Source organism: Babylonia areolata, chromosome 27, assembly GCF_041734735.1.
Source record: "Babylonia areolata isolate BAREFJ2019XMU chromosome 27, ASM4173473v1, whole genome shotgun sequence".
Lineage (NCBI taxonomy): Eukaryota > Metazoa > Mollusca > Gastropoda > Neogastropoda > Buccinidae > Babylonia > Babylonia areolata.
This window is the reverse complement of record NC_134902.1, coordinates 1420398-1440757: the sequence shown is the minus strand read 5'-3', so window position 1 is coordinate 1440757 and position 20360 is coordinate 1420398. Positions and strand designations below refer to the sequence as shown.

At 43.6% G+C, this 20360-nt stretch overlaps 1 protein-coding gene across 1 annotated transcript in view; it reads left to right on the top strand.

Annotated features, from left to right (window-relative positions):
- Positions 1-1874: 1874 nt before the first annotated feature.
- The window catches only part of LOC143301172 (kinesin-like protein KIF18A), a 42501-nt gene continuing 24015 nt past the window's right edge, over positions 1875-20360 (top strand). Inside the window, exons 1-14 of the mRNA XM_076615265.1 lie at positions 1875-1933; positions 3747-4205; positions 6086-6243; positions 6970-7074; positions 8023-8133; positions 8842-9039; positions 9741-9838; positions 10353-10428; positions 10928-11002; positions 13899-13987; positions 14972-15128; positions 15955-16119; positions 17320-17441; positions 19224-19429. Of these exons, the coding sequence (XP_076471380.1) occupies positions 3842-4205; positions 6086-6243; positions 6970-7074; positions 8023-8133; positions 8842-9039; positions 9741-9838; positions 10353-10428; positions 10928-11002; positions 13899-13987; positions 14972-15128; positions 15955-16119; positions 17320-17441; positions 19224-19429 (1924 nt within the window). The 5' untranslated portion in view covers positions 1875-1933; positions 3747-3841. The remainder of the gene's footprint in view (positions 1934-3746; positions 4206-6085; positions 6244-6969; positions 7075-8022; positions 8134-8841; positions 9040-9740; positions 9839-10352; positions 10429-10927; positions 11003-13898; positions 13988-14971; positions 15129-15954; positions 16120-17319; positions 17442-19223; positions 19430-20360) is intronic.

The following is a 20360-nucleotide window of genomic DNA, read 5'->3' as shown; positions in this document are numbered from 1 at the left end:
TTGAATTTCTTAGAAATAACTTTAGATAAATGTTGTGTGACCCTTCCCCCAATTCATCTCTTATTTCCACGTGGCTGTGAATGAAGAAACGGGCGGAAAGAGAGGGAGACAGAGAGGAGGGATGGTAGAGGTGGTTGGGGGGGAGGGGAGACAGAGAGGAGGGATGGTAGAGGTGGTTGGGGGGAGGGGAGATAGAGAGGAGGGATGGTAGAGGTTGTTGGGGTGGGGGGGGGAGACAGAGAGGAGGGATGGTAGAGGTTGTTGGGGGGGGGGGAGACAGAGAGGAGGGATGGTAGAGGTTGTTGGGGGGAGGGGAGACAGAGAGGAGGGATGGTAGAGGTTGTTGGGGGGAGGGGAGACAGAGAGGAGGGATGGTAGAGGTTGTTGGGGGGGAGGGGGAGATAGAGAGGAGGGATGGTAGAGGTGGTTGGGGGGAGGGGGAGATAGAGAGGAGGGATGGTAGAGGTGGTTGGGGGGAGGGGAGATAGAGAGGAGGGATGGTAGAGGTGGTTGGGGGGGAGGGGGAGATAGAGAGGAGGGATGGTAGAGGTGGTTGGAAGTGAAAGTGAAGTGAAATGAACGACTGTTTTCTTCCTGCTGCCCCTGGCTTTCGCACTTGGCGGTTTCCAGTGAGTGCTGGAACACACACACACACACACACACACACACACACACACACACACGCACGCACGCACGCACACTGACGCACACGCACACGCACACACAGAGGCGTGAAAACACTCAGTGGCAAGAGTGAGAGCAAACACACAGTCACCGTCTGACTGAACACTCTCATATACACGCGTGCGCGAGTGTGTGTGTGTGTGTGTGTGTGACGGTGTGTGTGTGTGTGTGTGTGTCACGGTGTGTGTGCCGTGTGTCAGTGTGTGTGTGTGTGTGCCGTCGGTGTGAGGAGTAGGTCAGTGGGGTACAGTGTTGTCACATGACCGAATTGTTAGAACCGCACGCTAGATTTTCGTCCAACTTTCCTGTGTTCCATCTCCAGTGGGGGAGATTGTTCCCGGGGCCGGGACCCGGATCGGATCTCCCGGCAGGTCAACATGTGTGCAGACCTGCTTGTACCTCAACACCGGTCCTTCACAGACGGAGTGTATACGCATGCAGCAGTTCAATACGCACGTTGAATATAATGTAATCCATGTGAGCGTTCGGTGGATGAAGAAAACACTGAACAACAACAAACAAAATCGGTATGCATCAACCACGACTGACACTTTCATCAGCAAGCTGCTGATGTTTGTCGTGTAATTTGATCAGTGACAAGAAGAACACACACACACACACACAGACACACACAGACACAGACACACACACACACACACCGTGCACCCCCCTCCCCCCACTATCGTACAGTCTGTTTTAGTCTATATGCCTCTGTAAAATTATAGCACTGTGTGTGGTTACTTTTTGTACAAAGGCTACTTGAATCGTTCCATCCCAAACGTGTAATCATTATTTCACTGTCTGTGCTTTTCTTCTCAAGCTTCTCACATTAAACTGTTTTCTTTTTTTGGCCTCAGGACATGGAGTCAGTGTAAAGTTAGGTTTATCAGTTGCATGTGAACAAAGTCATGATCTATAATAATGTGATAGATAAATAAACTAATAAATAGACAAATGGATGGATAAATAAATAGATAAGAAAATTTTAAAAAACAACAACAAACAAACAAAAAACAAAACAAAAAAACAAACAAAAACAACAACAACTAAAAAACGACAACAGTGGAACAAAGTTGGCTGAAAAGAAAAAGTTTTCAACGAAGGGAAATCACTGCTGACACACGCGGAAGCGATCATAGATGGCGCAGTACAGATTGGTAACCAATCAGAACTTTGGAAACTATTGGTTGCCGATTTCAAATGGCCGAAAGAACATGGATTGTTGATGGACATTCCTGACAAATAATTGGTAAACTGATTTAGAATTATTTCTGTCGGTATCTTTGTGATCTAAACGAAAATAAATTGTCATGTGTCTTTTTCATTGCTTCTGCTGCTGCTAAATGTGTTCGGAAGTAGACCTCATCAAGCTTATTTTCACTTTCAACAGAGTCGTTCTGACGTATGGTCAACATATGATCAACAGACAACTCAAGAATAAAAATCTGTATGTCTGGGGGTTTTGCTTCGTTACACATGATTGCATTATCCACTTAAAGCTCGTATCTATTAAATAGTCTGAAATATTGTTTGAAAATAGTTAGGATGCTAACCCATTTTATCTCTGAAGAGTAGGTGAGACATGTTTTCATGTCCTTATCAGTCGGATCGTAACAAAAGTCAGTCACTGTCACCGTCGTGTGACATCGACGTGTATACATGTATGTTGTCTTTCTTTCTTTCTTTCTTTTTTTTAAAATCTGTTGATTATGCCTATGGTTCATTAAATGATACTATCTCCATTGTTATAATTTTATGAATACCTGATGAGACGAATGTAAGTTTTTAAAACTGAAGGGGGAGGAGACCATTAAAATAGTATTTTACTTTTTTAGATGTTGGTCACATACTCAGTTACTGACCTAAGTTCAGTTTCTCAAGGAGGCGTCACTGCATTTGGACAAATCCATATATGCTACACTGCATCTGCTAGGCAGATCCCTGACCGGCAGCATTTTATAACCCAACATTCTGTCAGGCCTTTGGACAATACTTTTGTTGCCATGGGTTCTTTTTCAGTGCGCCAAATACATGCTGCACATGGGACCTTGGTTCATTGTCTCATTTGAATGACTAGATTGATTTTCCAAGCTTAGGAGAAAGGGCAAGAGCAGGATTGGACCCCAGACCCAGGCCACATGGACACTGTTTAATTGAGTGTATTGGTAGATAAGTGGACATTGTATCAACAGATGCTGACCTAATTGAAATAAAGATATGGGAATACAGTGCTAAATTTCAAACCATAGAATTTTTATAGTCATTGTTTCCTGGAAGTAGAAACATCCGAATGAGAGCGGCTTTTTCCTTTATAATACATTATTAGATTATATTATTTTTAAGAAAAAAAAATCTGTGTACATAAGCCCATGCCACTTGTCCCAAGTGCCCATCCACAGCCAGACCTTGATGAATTTAACTGACAAGTGACACAGCCCACTCCCATTCCACAAGTTGTGCAGAAACGCCAGCTAAAAGGGAAACATTTTAGGCCTTCTTGCACACCTGTCCTCCATCAGTTCAGTTCAGTTCATGTCTTGTATTGAAAGATTTTTATATCAAATATGCCCAGTTGCATAGATGCAGAACTCAACTATGATTACATTTTGACTGAGGTTTATTTAAAAAACAAAACAAAAAAAAAACCTTAAAAAAAAAAAGTTGGTCCGTTTCATGGGACTTTGTGCCAGCCTTTTTCTGGACCCCCTTCCACCATGTGTTTTCTACTCTCCCTCACTCTGAGTAAAGTTATATCTACACATACTGATACAACAGTGGAACTAGTCTTTAAAATGACAACTCAAACATTGTCCATCTTCACTGGTCTATGATAATGATACCTATTTATTTAAATTTTATGTTGTTTTGTTTAAACTAAGACAACAACAACGAAAGGAAGCTGCCACCACATAGTTTGTGGCTGTTGTAAAGCAGTTGACTATTGCTGCAGGTGAAGGTTTGTTATTGCTAATATAAAAGATTTAAACGTTTGATATATATATGTAGTTTTGTCACCTGTCTTCAACAAAACACTCATGAATGGAGTTTATTCTCTTTTACAGATGCTGCAAGTGCAATGGTCGGACAGAATTCCACAGTGCTGCTGACAAAGGTTGCATCAACAAATGTATAAAGACCATCCACATAATTAGTAATTATGACAGTGTTGAACTCTTGTGCAAGTGACACAACTATGGCAGGTGCAGAAGAGAATGGTTCCAACAATGTTAAAGTGATTGTGCGAGTAAGACCTCCCAACGACCTTGAAAGGAATGGACAGAGAAAAAATGTTGTTGAAATTATGAATGAGAATATTCTAGTCTTTGATCCCAAAGAGGAAACATCACCTTTCCGTGGGAGACATGGGAAACGACGACACAGAGACATTCGAAAAAGACGACAAAAAGATCTGAAGTTTGCCTTTGATCATGTGTTTGACTGGACCTCCAACAATATGGAAGTGTTTGACTCATCTACAAGAACATTGCTTGATGGCTTACTGGGAGGGTACAATTGTTCAGGTTGGTACATCCCCCCTTATCATGATCTTGTGATCTGTCCTCATATGTAATGTTTTAGTGTGTGTGTGTATATATATATATATATATATATATATATATATATATATATATAATGTATTCATTATCACTGTGTCAATATGCATTTGTTTCCTCACAGATGACTAGTCTGGAATTTTAGGCTGTCCTCATTTCTTCCCCTCCACCCCTCTGCATGGCAGCTGTGTTGTCAACACTGCTCATTCTATCTTTAGGGGGAAAATTGTTGATGTTGCTGTATTGAACTTTAAATGGTTATTAAACAGGTAGCTCAGTAATTTATAATTATATGGTTATGAAATGTACTTATGTCAGTTATTGGCAGAATGTGTAGAACTCTTTGAATCTGTTTACAGAGTGACTTGAATGAATCTGTCTTGCTAACTACTTAGACTAAAACCATTACAAACCATAAACCGATTTATAACTTGACAACCACACAGCAGATCAGCACATTTTTGGGGGTAATACTAATCGCATTGTTTATAGACTGCTCACAGTGTCATTATCTATCTTTATCTAGTAATTTTGAGTGACTGTATTAAACACTGCAGACACATTTTCCTGGTCAGGTTATTCAAAATAAAACATTCAGCAATTCATTCTTCACAATAGTCAAAACATGTATACATAGAAAAGCCGTTATTTCAAAGAGTCTAACACTACCAACAGCTATCATCACATAATGCCCAATAACCTGTGTTAAATGATTGCTCTGAAATGGAAAGGTAAAGAAGTGCTTAATTCAAAGAAGTGTGATTAAAAAAGCCCTGTGGATAATCTACTGGGGGTGGGGTGTGCTATTGATGTGTTCAGTGTATGCCTGGGGTGACAGGAGCGGGTAAGACATTCATGATGCTAGGTGAAAAAAGCCCTGTGGATAATCTACTGAAGGGGTGTTGTTTGTTGGTGTGTGCAGTGTTTGTCTATGGGGCAACAGGGGTGGGGAAGACATTCATGATGCTGGTTAAAAAAGCCCTGTGGATAATCTACTAAGGGGTGTTTGTTGGTGTGTGCAGTGTTTGTCTATGGGGCAACTGGGGTGGGGAAGACATTCATGATGCTGGTTAAAAAAGCCCTGTGGATAATCTACTAAGGGGTGTTTGTTGGTGTGTGCAGTGTTTGTCTATGGGGCAACTGGGGTGGGGAAGACATTCATGATGCTGGTTAAAAAAGCCCTGTGGATAATCTACTGAGGGGGTGTTGTTTGTTGGTGTGTGCAGTGTTTGTCTATGGGGCAACAGGGGTGGGGAAGACACTCATGATGCTGGTTTAAAAAGCCCTGTGGATAATCTACTGAGGGGGTGTTGTTTGTTGGTGTGTGCAGTGTTTGTCTATGGGGCAACTGGGGTGGGGAAGACACTCATGATGCTGGTTAAAAAAGCCCTGTGGATAATCTACTGAGGGGGTGTTTTTTGTTGGTGTGTGCAGTGTTTGTCTATGGGGCAACTGGGGTGGGGAAGACACTCATGATGCTGGTTAAAAAAGCCCTGTGGATAATCTACTGAGGGGGTGTTTTTTGTTGGTGTTTGCAGTGTTTGTCTATGGGGCAACGGGGGTGGGGAAGACACTCATGATGTTGGTTAAAAAAGCCCTGTGGATAATCTACTGAGGGGGTGTTTTTTGTTGGTGTGTGCAGTGTTTGTCTATGGGGCAACTGGGGTGGGGAAGACATTCATGATGCTGGTTAAAAAAGCCCTGTGGATAATCTACTAAGGGGTGTTTGTTGGTGTGTGCAGTGTTTGTCTATGGGGCAACTGGGGTGGGGAAGACATTCATAATGTTGGTTAAAAAAAGCCCTGTGGATAATCTACAAAGGTGTGTGTGTGTGTGTGTGTGTGCAGTGTTTGCCTATGGGGCGACAGGGGCAGGGAAGACGTTCACGATGCTGGGGAACGAGACCAACCCTGGTGTCATCTACCACACCATGATCCATCTCTACAGACACATTGCTGAAATGAGCAGTGAAAAGACTTGTGATGTGGCCGTCTCTTACCTAGAGGTCAGTTTCTGAATTTTCTCTTTTTGATGTTGTTAACAAAATATTTATAAATCTGTTTATAGTGATCAGAGGCACTATGACAGAATGGTTTAGGCATTGAACTTCAGATCATATTTCAGTCAGGGTCACTATGGCAGAATGGTTTAGGCATTGAACTTCAGATCATATTTCAGTCAGGGTCACTATGGCAGAATGGTTTAGGCATTGAACTTCAGATCATATTCAGGGGTACTATGGCAGAATGTTTAGTCATTGCACATCAGATATTTCAGTCAGGGGCACTATGACAGAATGGTTTAGGCAATGAACATCAGATCAGTGTTCACCAGTGATCAGGGTTTAATGCCTCCTACTTTCAGCATGGTGTTGAGTCTCTGAGACAGGCACTATACTCTGATTTTCCTGACTCCATCTAGGTGTGAACTGGTACCTGATTTTGGTTGGGGAAGGTTAGAATGGTGGAAGGAGAGTGTTGGGCCTGGCCTAAAACCCATAACACAGACACAATGAATTCATATGACACAGTGTATATAAATTCACTGCCCACATGCCGTATAAGGCTATGGGAACTTTTACCTTTTAAACTAAATTACAAGAGTATGCATGCACTATGCAGCTGCCAACAAAATTTATATACACATAGTTTTTAACTGAAATATTGTTGACTGCAACATTTGAAACTGGTGATGTCATCTTTCAAATGTATTTTTTCCCCTGCTCCCACAGGTGTACAATGAACAGATTCGTGATCTGTTGATGCCGCATGGTACTCTGCCCATACGGGAAGATCACAACGCAGGTGTCATTGTACCTGGACTGTCACTTCACAAGGTTGGTTGTGCTTGTAGCACATGACTTTCTCTGTTTTTCTTGAATATGCTCTGGTTAAATTTGAACCTGTTCCAGTACATGTACAAAACATGTATACTTAAAGACCAATATTTCAGACATGCTTATTAATTATAACAAGCGTAAGCTCCAAGTGAAAGCTGGGAGATGATGGTAATTATATTCTGATGCTCCTTCCTTCTATAGAACTAAAAGCACAGGGCAGTCAGTTGATTACTGTGTGACTCATTGTCAAGCACATAACATTCGTAATGTAACTCCAGTTTTGTTGTAATTATACAAGAAACAAAATCAATGAACATTTTTATTTGATTATATGCAGTTGTGCTTGGTATAATTCTGAAATGCAGATATGAGATGAAACAGTTCAGATTGAAGTTTTCAGAAAAGGAAAGACAATAGAAACAAAGATTAATCCTTTGTATAATGGTGGAGTAGTGGTGGCGTTGGGTGAGTGCCTGACTAGACAGCAAGGGTCTCAGGTTTCAGAGTGGACCAGGGTTTTACACAAGTTTACATGCACACACATCCCCATCAGATCTGATGGATGGTCTAAGTGTTAGTCTTTCACAGAGAGTGTAAACCAAGCCCTGCGCATACAGTTACAGATCATAAAAGAATCCATAACAGTTAGTCCTGAAAAAAAAGAAGAAAAAAATATGGAAACAATTTGAGAGCAACACAGATTTCATACAGAGAATTTTTTGTGATGAGGAAAGTTTAAACTGAAGTACAATACAATGCAAAATAGTCCCATTTAACATAGAACAGTGCAGTGCAAATATATACATCATTTAGTGCAAACGAGAAACCTAATGCAGCACCTCTGAATAATGGGTCCTGTAGTTATCATGACATCATTGTCAAGTTAGCTGTCAGTCGTGGCAGTTGATGTCAGCACAGAGAGTGATGAGTGTCACTGTCTGACAGCCCAGCAGTGCAGAAGAGTTGCTGCACATGCTGCACTTTGGCAACAAGAACCGAACCCAGCACCCCACGGACGCCAACGCTGAGTCGTCACGGTCACATGCTGTGTTCCAGGTAAGCACCAACCTTTCTCCTGCTGAGGTTTAGTGTTGGCTGTGTGTTGGGGGTTGGTTCCTCTGTGCGTGTACTATTCAGTGTAGGTTCCTCTGTGCGTGTACTATTCAGTGTAGGTTCCTCTGTGCGTGTTCTATTCAGTGTATCCAGCTTCTTGCTGGGACTGTTTTGTTTGAAGTCTTGTGAGAGCACTTCTGTCTGTGATTTTTTTTTTGGTTTAAAATAAGAATGAAGAATTATGTTTCACACTTTACATGTGACAGATCAGATTAAGTAGTTTATTTATTTATTTATTTTTGGTTAATTGTTTTAATCAGTGTCACATGTACTGTACAGCCTCTTAGGCTGGAAAGTTGGCAGTGAAATTGCACAAGAGTTGTGGTGCAGGATGATGTTCCACAAACATGTTCTTAAAATGAAAAACAAAGGCTTTTTGTTAAATCACCATAGAATGCTTGCATTTCTAAGACTAAGAGTCAAGTGTAATTAGCCATAGTATTGCAGTTGCCTTTGTCAAGAATCTATGATTTAACTGTATTTCAGTGATCTGTAGAAACGCCAGTAATCACTGTAATAATGTTTATCAAAAGCAATGTTTTTTCCCCCAGTTTCATATTATGTCAGAAGAATATTATTCACTGGAACAGGATCGGGGACTCAGGCCGAATCAGTAAAGTACCGGGTGATTTCTGGTCATTTTCCAAACAGGTGTTTGTGCGGCAGAGAGAACGCACTGCTAACATCTCGGCACAGGTGAAAGTGGCCAAGATGTGCTTGGTGGACCTGGCGGGATCTGAACGCGCCACTCTCACCAAGAACCAGGGGGCACGCTTCCGTGAAGGGGCCAACATCAACCGCTCTCTTCTGGCCCTGGGCAACGTCATCAACTCCCTCGCCGATCACAAGGTGCGTTAGTTGGTGGCCAGGTTTCACTGGCTTTTTCACAGTGGTAGGATGCTTTGTGGTATTTGTAATGTACAATTGCCATGTGTACAATTTGTGTGCATTTTCTTTGTTTTATTATGTATGCAGTGTGCATGTTTGTGTCTTGTTGATTTTTGTTTTTGAATCAAATGATTTTCCTTGCCTCTGTCATTGTGCAAGCTTTGTTGCTCCACGTATACATTTTGCAGAGCTGTATTGCCATCATCCTTATCTTTTGGTTGGTTAAACACTGGAGTCTGGGTGAGGAGATTTGTTTGTTTGCACTGGAACTGGAAGTAGTATTCTAGCAGTGAAAATCTCACAAACTTTAAACCAAATCACATTAACTTGTGAAAATTGATAACTGAAATTTTATATTTGTAATTCAAATATTATCTTATATCAGCTGTTTATATGTGATTAATTCTTAGTTAGAGAAGGGATAACAATTAGGTTTTCATGTTGACAACAAGAGAATATAAGAGAAGCTGGTTGACTACTTATTTTCATACTGGATATTTTGGCCCTGTTTTATCTCTGATTCTAAGAAGGCATTTTTTTTATCTGGTTTCTGAAGTTTTGGCTTGTCAAACTTCTCACTTCTTGACATTGCTGGTAGGTAGGGCATTGTCACTTTGGTTGCCTTCGGTATTCATTGTTTGAAGCTTTGAACCGTGTTTCAGTACAAAGGTCACATCCCGTACCGAGACAGCAAGTTGACTCGGTTGTTGAAAGACTCTTTGGGTGGGAACTGTCGAACCATCATGATCGCCGCAGTCAGGTGGGTTATGTTCCATGTTGTGCAAAATAGTGGCTGTTTTATTTTCTCTATGACTTATCCCAGTAGCAAAACAGCAAAAGCAAAAGAAACACAGGTAAACCAAAGCTACCATATATACAAACTCCAAAAAGGTGTAAGCTTCATTTTATGTAATATGGTATGATGTAAATCATTTCATGTATTCAATCACAGAATGTTTACAGTGGTTCAGACTGAAGTACTAAGAGGCTAAAAGAGATAATTTTGTGTGGAAACATTTCAGTTTTCTATTTCAGATTTGTGATTTGAATAATTGATGCTGCTATTTGAAAGAGCACATTGTTTTGATTTCCTGTGATTACATAATGGTATGCTGAACGTTGTGTCAAGGCAGACTTATTGAGTTGAACAAACCATCCTGGACTGAATGTTCAGTTCCCCAAATCACAATTTTTGTTTATTTGATTAATCTCTCCGTTGCTCAAGCTGCTTCATACAATGTTGGGATGTAACCATGACTGTTGACTTGCTGCAGCCCCTCAGACCTGTCCTATGAAGAGACCTACAACACTCTGAAGTATGCCGACAGAGCAAAGAGCATACGTCTCAATGTAAGTACTGTTGTCACCAGGGTTCCAGTGATAAGGTTTGACGTTCAAAACTAGGGGGCTCTTCTTTCGGGTCCCACCATTCCTCCAAATCATGCACACGTTTTAAGGTGTGTTGCCTTTCTTTTCTTTGATAAACTTCACATTTTGTGTTCTGCCTGGTGGCCACATCATTCATGAAGAACTAAGTTCTAATTATCTGAAGAAGAATCTCATTTTAAGGGTCATACAACACTCCTATTTACAAGGGTAGTTATTAACTGTGAGGCATTAAACTAACTTATAAGCATTTATCTAAATTTTTGTTTTTAATCATGTTCTTTGGTTGGTCTTTAATATCTGCTCAGTAAAATTGTATATTAAGGAATGCATGTACATCACGTACATGACATGTTCATGCCACAGGCACAATAAAACTATGAAAACATACAAATTATGGAAGGTTATATGAAGCCTGCAGATGTATTTTTTCTCAAGATAGCTGTTGTTCCATTGATGACAGATGAAGAAGAATGTGGTCAGTGTGGATTTCCACATCAGCCAGTATCCCAAGATTGTGAACGAGTTACGCAGAGAGGTGAGCCCTTTTCACTGTTTTTAGATCAACTTTTTTATTTCTGTTTTTATAACACATTCTTATGCAAAACAAGAATGGAAAAGAAGAATCAGATATTGCATACAGAATGAAACAAGGTTTGCCGGGACTGTCTATTTCGAACATTGTATAAAGGCCTAAAGAAAATGACATGCACAGAAAGATGGACAAACACATAATGCACTTACGTACACATAGATACAGTCCTAGTCTTGTTTGTTGCATCATGATCTCTTTTGTTAGTGCTGTATGATTCTGTCAGTGATGTGATCACCGTGTTTGTTGTCCTGGAGTAAAATGCATGGTTTGATATGGAACTGAACAAAAGTCTTAACAGCAGTGTGTAAAACAGTGTATGACCCAGACGATGCCCGGCTTCTCTAAGGCAAAACAATATCTGAATAAGTGAACTCCAAAGAATGCTGACCTTCTGTTGGTCCTGCACAAGGCCGGTGCAGTGTGTGACTGCACCTGAAGCCAGCTGTGGTCAGCTGTACAGTGTCTCCAACACTTAGTGCTTTCAGTTCCTGTGTCATTGCCACATGGCAGAAACAGGTCCTCAGCAGGAGAAGAGTGTAGCACAGAACTCTCTGCCACATGGCAGAAACAGGTCCTCAGCAGGAGAAGAGTGCAGACTGTAGCACAGAACTCTCTGCCACATGGCAGAAACAGGTCCTCAGCAGGAGAAGAGTGCAGACTGTAGCACAGAACTCTCTGCCACATGGCAGAAACAGGTCCTCAGCAGGAGAAGAGTGCAGACTGTTTCACAGAACTCTGCCACATGGCAGAAACCGGTCCTCAGCAGGTGAAGAGTGCAGAGTGTAGCACAGAACTCTCTGCCACATGGCAGAAACAGGTCCTCAGCAGGAGAAGAGTGCAGAGTGTAGCACAGAACTCTCTGTCACATGGCAGAAACAGGTCCTCAGCAGGTGAAGAGTGCAGATTGTAGCACAGAACTCTCTGTCACATGGCAGAAACAGGTCCTCAGCAGGAGAAGAGTGCAGACTGTAGCACAGAACTCTCTGCCACATGGCAGAAACAGGTCCTCAGCAGGAGAAGAGTGCAGACTGTAGCACAGAACTCTCTGCCACATGGCAGAAACAGGTCCTCAGCAGGAGAAGAGTGCAGAGTGTAGCACAGAACTCTCTGCCACATGGCAGAAACAGGTCCTCAGCAGGAGAAGAGTGCAGACTGTTTCACAGAACTCTCTGCCACATGGCAGAAACAGGTCCTCAGCAGGTGAAGAGTGCAGAGTGTAGCACAGAACTCTCTGTCACATGGCAGAAACAGGTCCTCAGCAGGTGAAGAGTGCAGAGTGTAGCACAGAACTCTCTGTCACATGGCAGAAACAGGTCCTCAGCAGGAGAAGAGTGCAGAGTGTAGCACAGAACTCTCTGTCACATGGCAGAAACAGGTCCTCAGCGGGAGAAGAGTGCAGAGTGTAGCACAGAACTCTCTGCCACATGGCAGAAACAGGTCCTCAGCAGGTGAAGAGTGCAGAGTGTAGCACAGAACTCTCTGCCACATGGCAGAAACAGGTCCTCAGCAGGAGAAGAGTGCAGAGTGTAGCACAGAACTCTCTGCCACATGGCAGAAACAGGTCCTCAGCAGGAGAAGAGTGCAGACTGTAGCACAGAACTCTCTGTCACATGGCAGAAACAGGTCCTCAGCAGGTGAAGAGTGCAGAGTGTAGCACAGAACTCTCTGCCACATGGCAGAAACAGGTCCTCAGCAGGTGAAGAGTGCAGAGTGTAGCACAGAACTCTCTGCCACATGGCAGAAACAGGTCCTCAGCAGGAGAAGAGTGCAGAGTGTAGCACAGAACTCTCTGCCACATGGCAGAAACAGGTCCTCAGCAGGAGAAGAGTGCAGACTGTAGCACAGAACCCTCACCTCAACATGTGCTGCAGCCTGGAGGGGAGGGGAGGGAGAAGGTTTTGAAGGAAAACAATGAAACATTACTGAATGTGAAAGATACTAGAAGAATAAATATGAAGGCTACATGAAGTAAAAGACAGAAACGGTGAATAATATTTGAAAATGAACAGTTATTTGAAAAAGAAAAATACAGTTTTCTGTTTCCTGCTTTTGGATGTCAAGTCTTTTTTTTCTTCAGTTAAAAAAATGAGCATTTGATGACAGTATTTCACTGTGGTTCCTTTCTGCAAGGTGGCTGGAAAGACTTGAGTGTTAAAAAAATGAGCATTTGATGACAGTATTTCACTGTGGTTCCTTTCTGCAAGGTGGCTGGAAAGACGTGAGTGTTAAAAAAATGACCATTTGATGACAGTGGAAAGACGTGAGTGTTCAAAAAATGACCGTTTGATGACAGTGGAAAGACTGGAGTGTTCAAAAAATGACCGTTTGATGACAGTATTTCACCGTGGTTCCTTTCTGCAAGGTGGCTGGAAGGACCCGAGTGTAAAGTTGTTGTGTGTTGAGATTTTCTGGAACACGCTGCAGGTTCCTTTCTCTACTTTTCTTTGGATGGGCAGAGTCAGTCAGCATGGTCATATTTTTCCTTAGTTTCTTCCACTAGCTGCAGTCATCAGTCAGGTATTCTGCCTGTAGAAATGTGTTATTGCACTGTATCCACCCACTGCTTTGTTGTTTAGCAGCAAATTTTGATTTCATTGTACTGGCAACTATTGATTGAATAAACTTACTTGGTATGTACTGCTGATTATCATTGTCACAGCAGACAATGTACTTATCTAAAATAGAAATATATGATACTTTGGGGACCCAGTCTGCTTTTATCCTAATAGCATGAATCTGTGTGTGTCATTATACCATGGCTTGCAGCAGAAATAGCATGACTGTATGTGTGTGATGATACCACATGGCTGGTATGACAGTGGCTTTGCTGTGTGTTCAGATTGCTGAGCTGAAGACCAAACTCCAGCACTGTGAAGGGCCTGCTGCCAGCCGTGCTCTGTCTCTGTCTCTGCCTGCCAACCTGCACAGGTGAGTCAGTGCACAACGTGAACAGCTTTACAGTGTATTTTACCTGTAGTGTCTGTTGTCAGCCATGCTCTGTCTCTGTCTCTGCCAACCTGCACAGGTGAGTCAGTGCACAACTTGAACAGCTTTACAGTGTATTTTACCTGTGATGTCTGTTATCAGCCATGCTCTGTCTCTGTCTATGCCAACCTGCACAGGTGAGTCAGTGCACAACCTGACTTCAGCTTTGCCGTGTATTAAATCTATATGGTACCTGTAATCTACACAGTCTTTCCAAACTGTAGAAATTTATGTGAATTGTGTAGCTTTAGAATAGTGAAATATCATATGCAATTGAATTCCAAAGCTTGGAAATGAAAGTGAAACCTGAAATGAAAATCAAGATCAATGAATGTTGCTGAGGTGTTGATCTTTTTTTTGGGGGGGAGGGGGGTGGGGTCATTGTCTCTCACAGTTTGTAAATATTGCAGGTCTGTTGTGTGAGCAAAAGTGATTGTATCCCTCGTCTCCAGACAGATTTTTTTTTGCCAGCAGAAATAATTTTGGTATGTTGTTTATGTCTTCTTCTATCCAGGTTACTTTTTGTATAAATAGCTAATACTATTGTTAATTTGGCATGACATTTCTGATCCACTTGATGGAAAGATGTGTGGAAGAAAATCATGTTGTGAATCCAGTTGGAAAAAAAGTACTTGTTTAAAGGAGAAGAGAATAGAAAAGCGGAAAAGTTTTGGTATCTAATAATTTAATGCATTAAATAAACCAAAAAAAACAATCAAACAAAAAGTGATGAAAATTAACACTGATACTGTGATGTCCACCTGTCTCTTTGATGATTAGTGTAGCAGATTAATTTTTGAATCAGTTTGGCTTTGTGCTTTGTGTTTGAAAATGATCCTTCTGGTGTGGAAAAGATGTGTGGCAAAATGATGGGAGTATTGTTTGGTGAGTGACGTGTGTGTGTGTGTGTGTGTGTGTGTGTGGCAGCCTGCATCAGAGCCTGCAGGCGGCGTACAGTGAGCGGCGTGCGGTGAGGGAGCGACAGCTGCGACAGGAGATGGGCATGAGGGACACCCAGTGGAGGCTGTACCGCAAACACAAGTGTCTGCGCAGAGCACAGCACCTGGCTCACCCCCAGCCACAGGTCAGCATCACCAAGCACCTGTTTGTCCTCACGGGATGTTTGGGTTCATTGTTTACTGCTTCAGCACATTTCTGAACGTTTAAATCAAAGTCCACCCGGTTGATCCTGTTCTTGTTGCAGTTATAGTCTGTGTGGGGGTGTTTAGGATATGTATGATTTCTTCTTCGTCAGTCCGTTCTGTCATTGCTGTGGTAGTGTGCTTTATACTATGTGGGGGTGTTTAGGATAGCTATGATCAGTCCATTCTGTCATTGCTCTGGTATGCTTTATACTATGTGGGGGTGTTTAGGATAGCTATGGTCAGTCCATTCTGTCATTGCTCTGGTAGTGTGCTTTATACTATGTGGGGGTGTTTAGGATAGCTATGGTCAGTCCATTCTGTCATTGCTGTGGTATGCTTTATACTATGTGGGGGTGTTTAGGATAGCTATGATCAGTCCATTCTGTCATTGCTGTGGTATGCTTTATACTATGTGGGGGTGTTTAGGATAGCTATGATCAGTCCATTCTGTCATTGCTGTGGTATGCTTTATACTATGTGGGGGTGTTTAGGATAGCTATGGTCAGTCCATTCTGACATTGCTCTGGTATGCTTTATACTAAGTGGGGGTGTTTAGGATAGCTATGGTCAGTCCATTCTGTCATTGCCTGTTCCGTCATCACATCATCGTGTGTGTGTGTGTGTGCGCGTGTGTATGTCACTATGTGTGGTGATTGTATGCGTGTGTTTGTGCTTATATATTATATACATACTGTGTGTGTGTGTATAAGTGTATGTGTGTTTAAATATATACATACATATTTGTGTGTGTGTGTGTGTGTGCAGAGCATTGAAAGGCTGCAGGGAGTGATTGAAGGCCTGCAGAGGAAGGTTCAGGACATGGAGGCAGAACGCCAGGCCCTGTGTCACCAGCTGAACACCAACACACACACCCTGCACACCCTGCACACACAGGCTGCTGTCACTGACAAGGCCTCTCTCCCCTCACAGGTACACACACCTTTCTGCCTGTCACCTGAACACCAACACACACACCCTGCACACACAGGCTGCTGTCACTGACAACAAGGCCTCTCTCCCCTCACAGGTACACACACCTTTCTGCCTGTCAGCTGAACACCAACACACACACCCTGCACACCCTGCACACACAGGCTGCTGTCACTGACAACAAGGCCTCTCTTCCCTCACAGGTACACACACCTTTCTGCCTGTCACCTGAACACCAACACACACACCCTGCACACCCTGCACACACAGGCTGCTGTCACTGACAACAAGGCCTCTCTCCCCTCACAGGTACACACACCTTTCTGCCTGTCACCTGAACACCAACACACACACCCTGCACACCCTGCACACACAGGCTGCTGTCACTGACAACAAGGCCTCTCTCCCCTCACAGGTACACACACCTTTCTGCCTGTCAGCTGAACACCAACACACACACCCTGCACACCCTGCACACACAGGCTGCTGTCACTGACAACAAGGCCTCTCTCCCCTCACAGGTACACACACCTTTCTGCCTGTCACCTGAACACCAACACACACACCTTTCTACCGGTTTAACCCCTTAACTGCTGCTGCTGAGTTTGTTCATCAGTGAAGGAAGGGTTGTAACCTTCCTGGTGTGAGTTTACTGGTCAGGGCATTATACACCATTACATATTTCTAATTCTTCCTTTTGGGATTGCATGCCATTTCTCCAGTAATTGATTACACCATTGATGATAAACATAAGAACTGCTAACTGCTTTTCAAACTGTTGCCACACTGATCTCCTTTGACCAAGGTCCACCATTGATGATAAAGATAAGAAGTGATAACTGCTTTTCAAACTGTGGCCACACTGATCTCCTTTGACCAAGGTCCACCATTGATGATAAACATAAGAACTGCTAACTGCTGTTCAAACTGTTGCCACACTGATCTCCTTTGACCAAGGCCCAGCAGTCCAGGGGTTAAGGGAGTTAAGCCAGATGGGTAAGTCTAAAACACACACATTCTGCTCTTCATAGCATAGACGCTAATAACACAGTCAGCTCTGAAAAAGATTGTAGACGATGATTTCTTCACTCACCAAAATATTGAACAGTTCCCAAATAATACTTTGTGATAAGTGATGACTGTGTATATGTGTTAAAGTTGTCACGGCAGGTAACAGGTGTGTGTGTGTGTTGCTGACAGTTCCTGGAGACGAGTGTGCAGAAGATGTCACTGGAGGTGGAGGTGAACGACGCCCGTCACTATATCCATCACCTGCGTCGTCTGGCCAGGGCCCAGGAACAGGAGGCTGTGGCCAGTGAAACGTCAGCATCCAGCACACACACTGCCTCTCCTTCACTTCTCTGTCTTAACTCCCCCCCCCCCCCCACACCCCACACCCCTCATTACCAGTGAAACGTGAACATCCAGCACACACACTGCCTCTCCTTCACTTCTCTGTCTTAACTCCCCCCCCCCCCCCCCACACCCCACACCCCTCATTACCAGTGAAACGTGAACATCCAGCACACACACTGCCTCTCCTTCCCTTCTCTGTCTTAACTCCCGCTCCCCCCCCCCCACACCCCACACCCCTCACCCCTCATTACCAGTGAAATGCCCGCATCCAGCACACACACTGCCTCTCCTTCCCTTCTCTGTCTTAACTCCCCCCCCCCCACACCCCACACCCCTCATTACCAGTGAAACGTGAACATCCAGCACACACACTGCCTCTCCTTCACTTCTCTGTCTTAACTCCCCCCCCCCCCACACCCCACACCCCTCATTACCAGTGAAACGTGAACATCCAGCACACACACTGCCTCTCCTTCCCTTCTCTGTCTTAACTCCCGCTCCCCCCCCCCCCACACCCCACACCCCTCATTACCAGTGAAATGCCTGCATCCAACTGTCACACAATGCTCATCACACCACTCACTCATACAGTGATTAAAGGCAGTTGACAAAATAGGACGCACAAAATAAATTTACAATAATTTAATAAACACAGTTAACTTTCTTGCTTCAGGTGCACACTTACTCACACCGTTAATACACTACCACTGTTCCCATTTCTCATGAACAAGTGTCCACCATCTGGCATGGGATTGTTGAAAGCACGTATTTCCTACAAGCGTCCATCTACCGGCACAGAGTTGGCCTCACAAAGGAAATGCCTCTTGGCTCTTCACACCTAAGTGGGGAGGGAACAGAGTACATAACACCACACCCAGTTGTGCCACCTGGCTCAGACCACACCTGCTAGGAACAGAAGGTACCCGGAAACTGACGGAACATGGGTGTGGGTCACAGAAGGAGTTGACAACGTAGGATGTAGAAGGTGCAGGAAGCAAAGACCACGTGGAAGGCGAAGGAACGAAGAAATGTAACAGAGCCAACAAGACAAGGATGTAGAAGCGTACAAGCAAAGTCTGCACAACACATCCATGCCGAAATCTTAGTACACAAGCATTATATTGTATAATTAAGCAGTGCACTCCGGTTAACCTCTCCCACTGTGATAGAGCCAATATTTCATAAATTAAACCGTTGAAATTACAGCCCACTCTTGACTGAAGACATTTATTCTCTAATGATTAACAGATCATGTCTTCTTTTCACAACACAAACTGAAGGGGATTACATATAATACCAATGATTACTGTGACACCCCCTCACAACTCATCTCCTGAAATTTTCTGTTTTACTCCTTCACTTAACTCTACTCCTAACAACTCTTAAGTCATGTGTTGTGTGTACAGGTTAATGATCCATCGATGTGTTGTGTACAGGTTAGTGATGTGATGTGATGTGTACAGGGATGTGATGTGATGTGTGCAGGTTGCTGATGTGTTGTGATGTGATGTGATGTATAGGTTAATGATGTGATGTGTACAGGTTAATGATGTGATGTGTACAGGTTAACGAAGTGATGTGATGTGTACAGGTTAACGATGTGATGTGATGTGTACAGGTTAACGAAGTGATGTGATGTGTACAGGTTAACGATGTGATGTGATGTGTACAGGTTAACGAAGTGATGTGATGTGTACAGGTTAATGATGTGATGTGTACAGGTTAATGATGTGATGTGATGTGTACAGGTTACTGACAGCCCTCCTACAGTTAGTGCAGCACCAGCAGTCAGAGCTGAGAGGTCATGGCCTCCTGACCCCTGACCTGAGCGCGGAGTACATGCGGGTGTGTCAGCTGGTGGGGCAGTGGGGGGTGTCATGGGCTGACGGTGAGGGGGACACCCCCCCCTTCCACATCAACTCCATCATCAACATCCCTCTGGTGACCACTTCAGGTACACCACTCACTGCATCACCTGCTGCTCACTTTGAACACTTTTCATCTCCATCATCAACATCCCTCTGGTGACCACTTCAGGTACACCACTCACTGCATCACCTGCTGCTCACTTTGAACACTTTTCATTTCTCCACAACATCCCTCTGGTGACCACTTCAGGTACACCACTCACTGCATCACCTGCTGCTCACTTTGAACACTTTTCATTTCTCCACAACATCCCTCTGGTGACCACTTCAGGTACACCACTCACTGCATCACCTGCTGCTCACTTTGAACACTGTTCATCTCCATCATCAACATCCCTCTGGTTACCACTTCAGGTACACCACTCACTGCATCACCTGCTGCTCACTTTGAACACTTTTCATCTCCATCATCAACATCCCTCTGGTGACCACTTCAGGTACACCACTCACTGCATCACCTGCTGCTCACTTTGAACACTGTTCATCTCCATCATCAACATCCCTCTGGTGACCACTTCAGGTACACCACTCACTGCATCACCTGCTGCTCACTTTGAACACTTTTCATTTCTCCACAACATCCCTCTGGTGACCACTTCAGGTACACCACTCACTGCATCACCTGCTGCTCACTTTGAACACTTTTCATCTCCATCATCAACATCCCTCTGGTGACCACCTCAGGTACACCACTCACTGCATCACCTGCTGCTCACTTTCAACACTTTTCATCTCCATCATCAACATCCCTCTGGTTACCACTTCAGGTACACCACTCACTGCATCACCTGCTGCTCACTTTGAACACTTTTCATTTCTCCACAACATCCCTCTGGTGACCACTTCAGGTACACCACTCACTGCATCACCTGCTGCTCACTTTGAACACTGTTCATCTCCATCATCAACATCCCTCTGGTGACCACTTCAGGTACACCACTCACTGCATCACCTGCT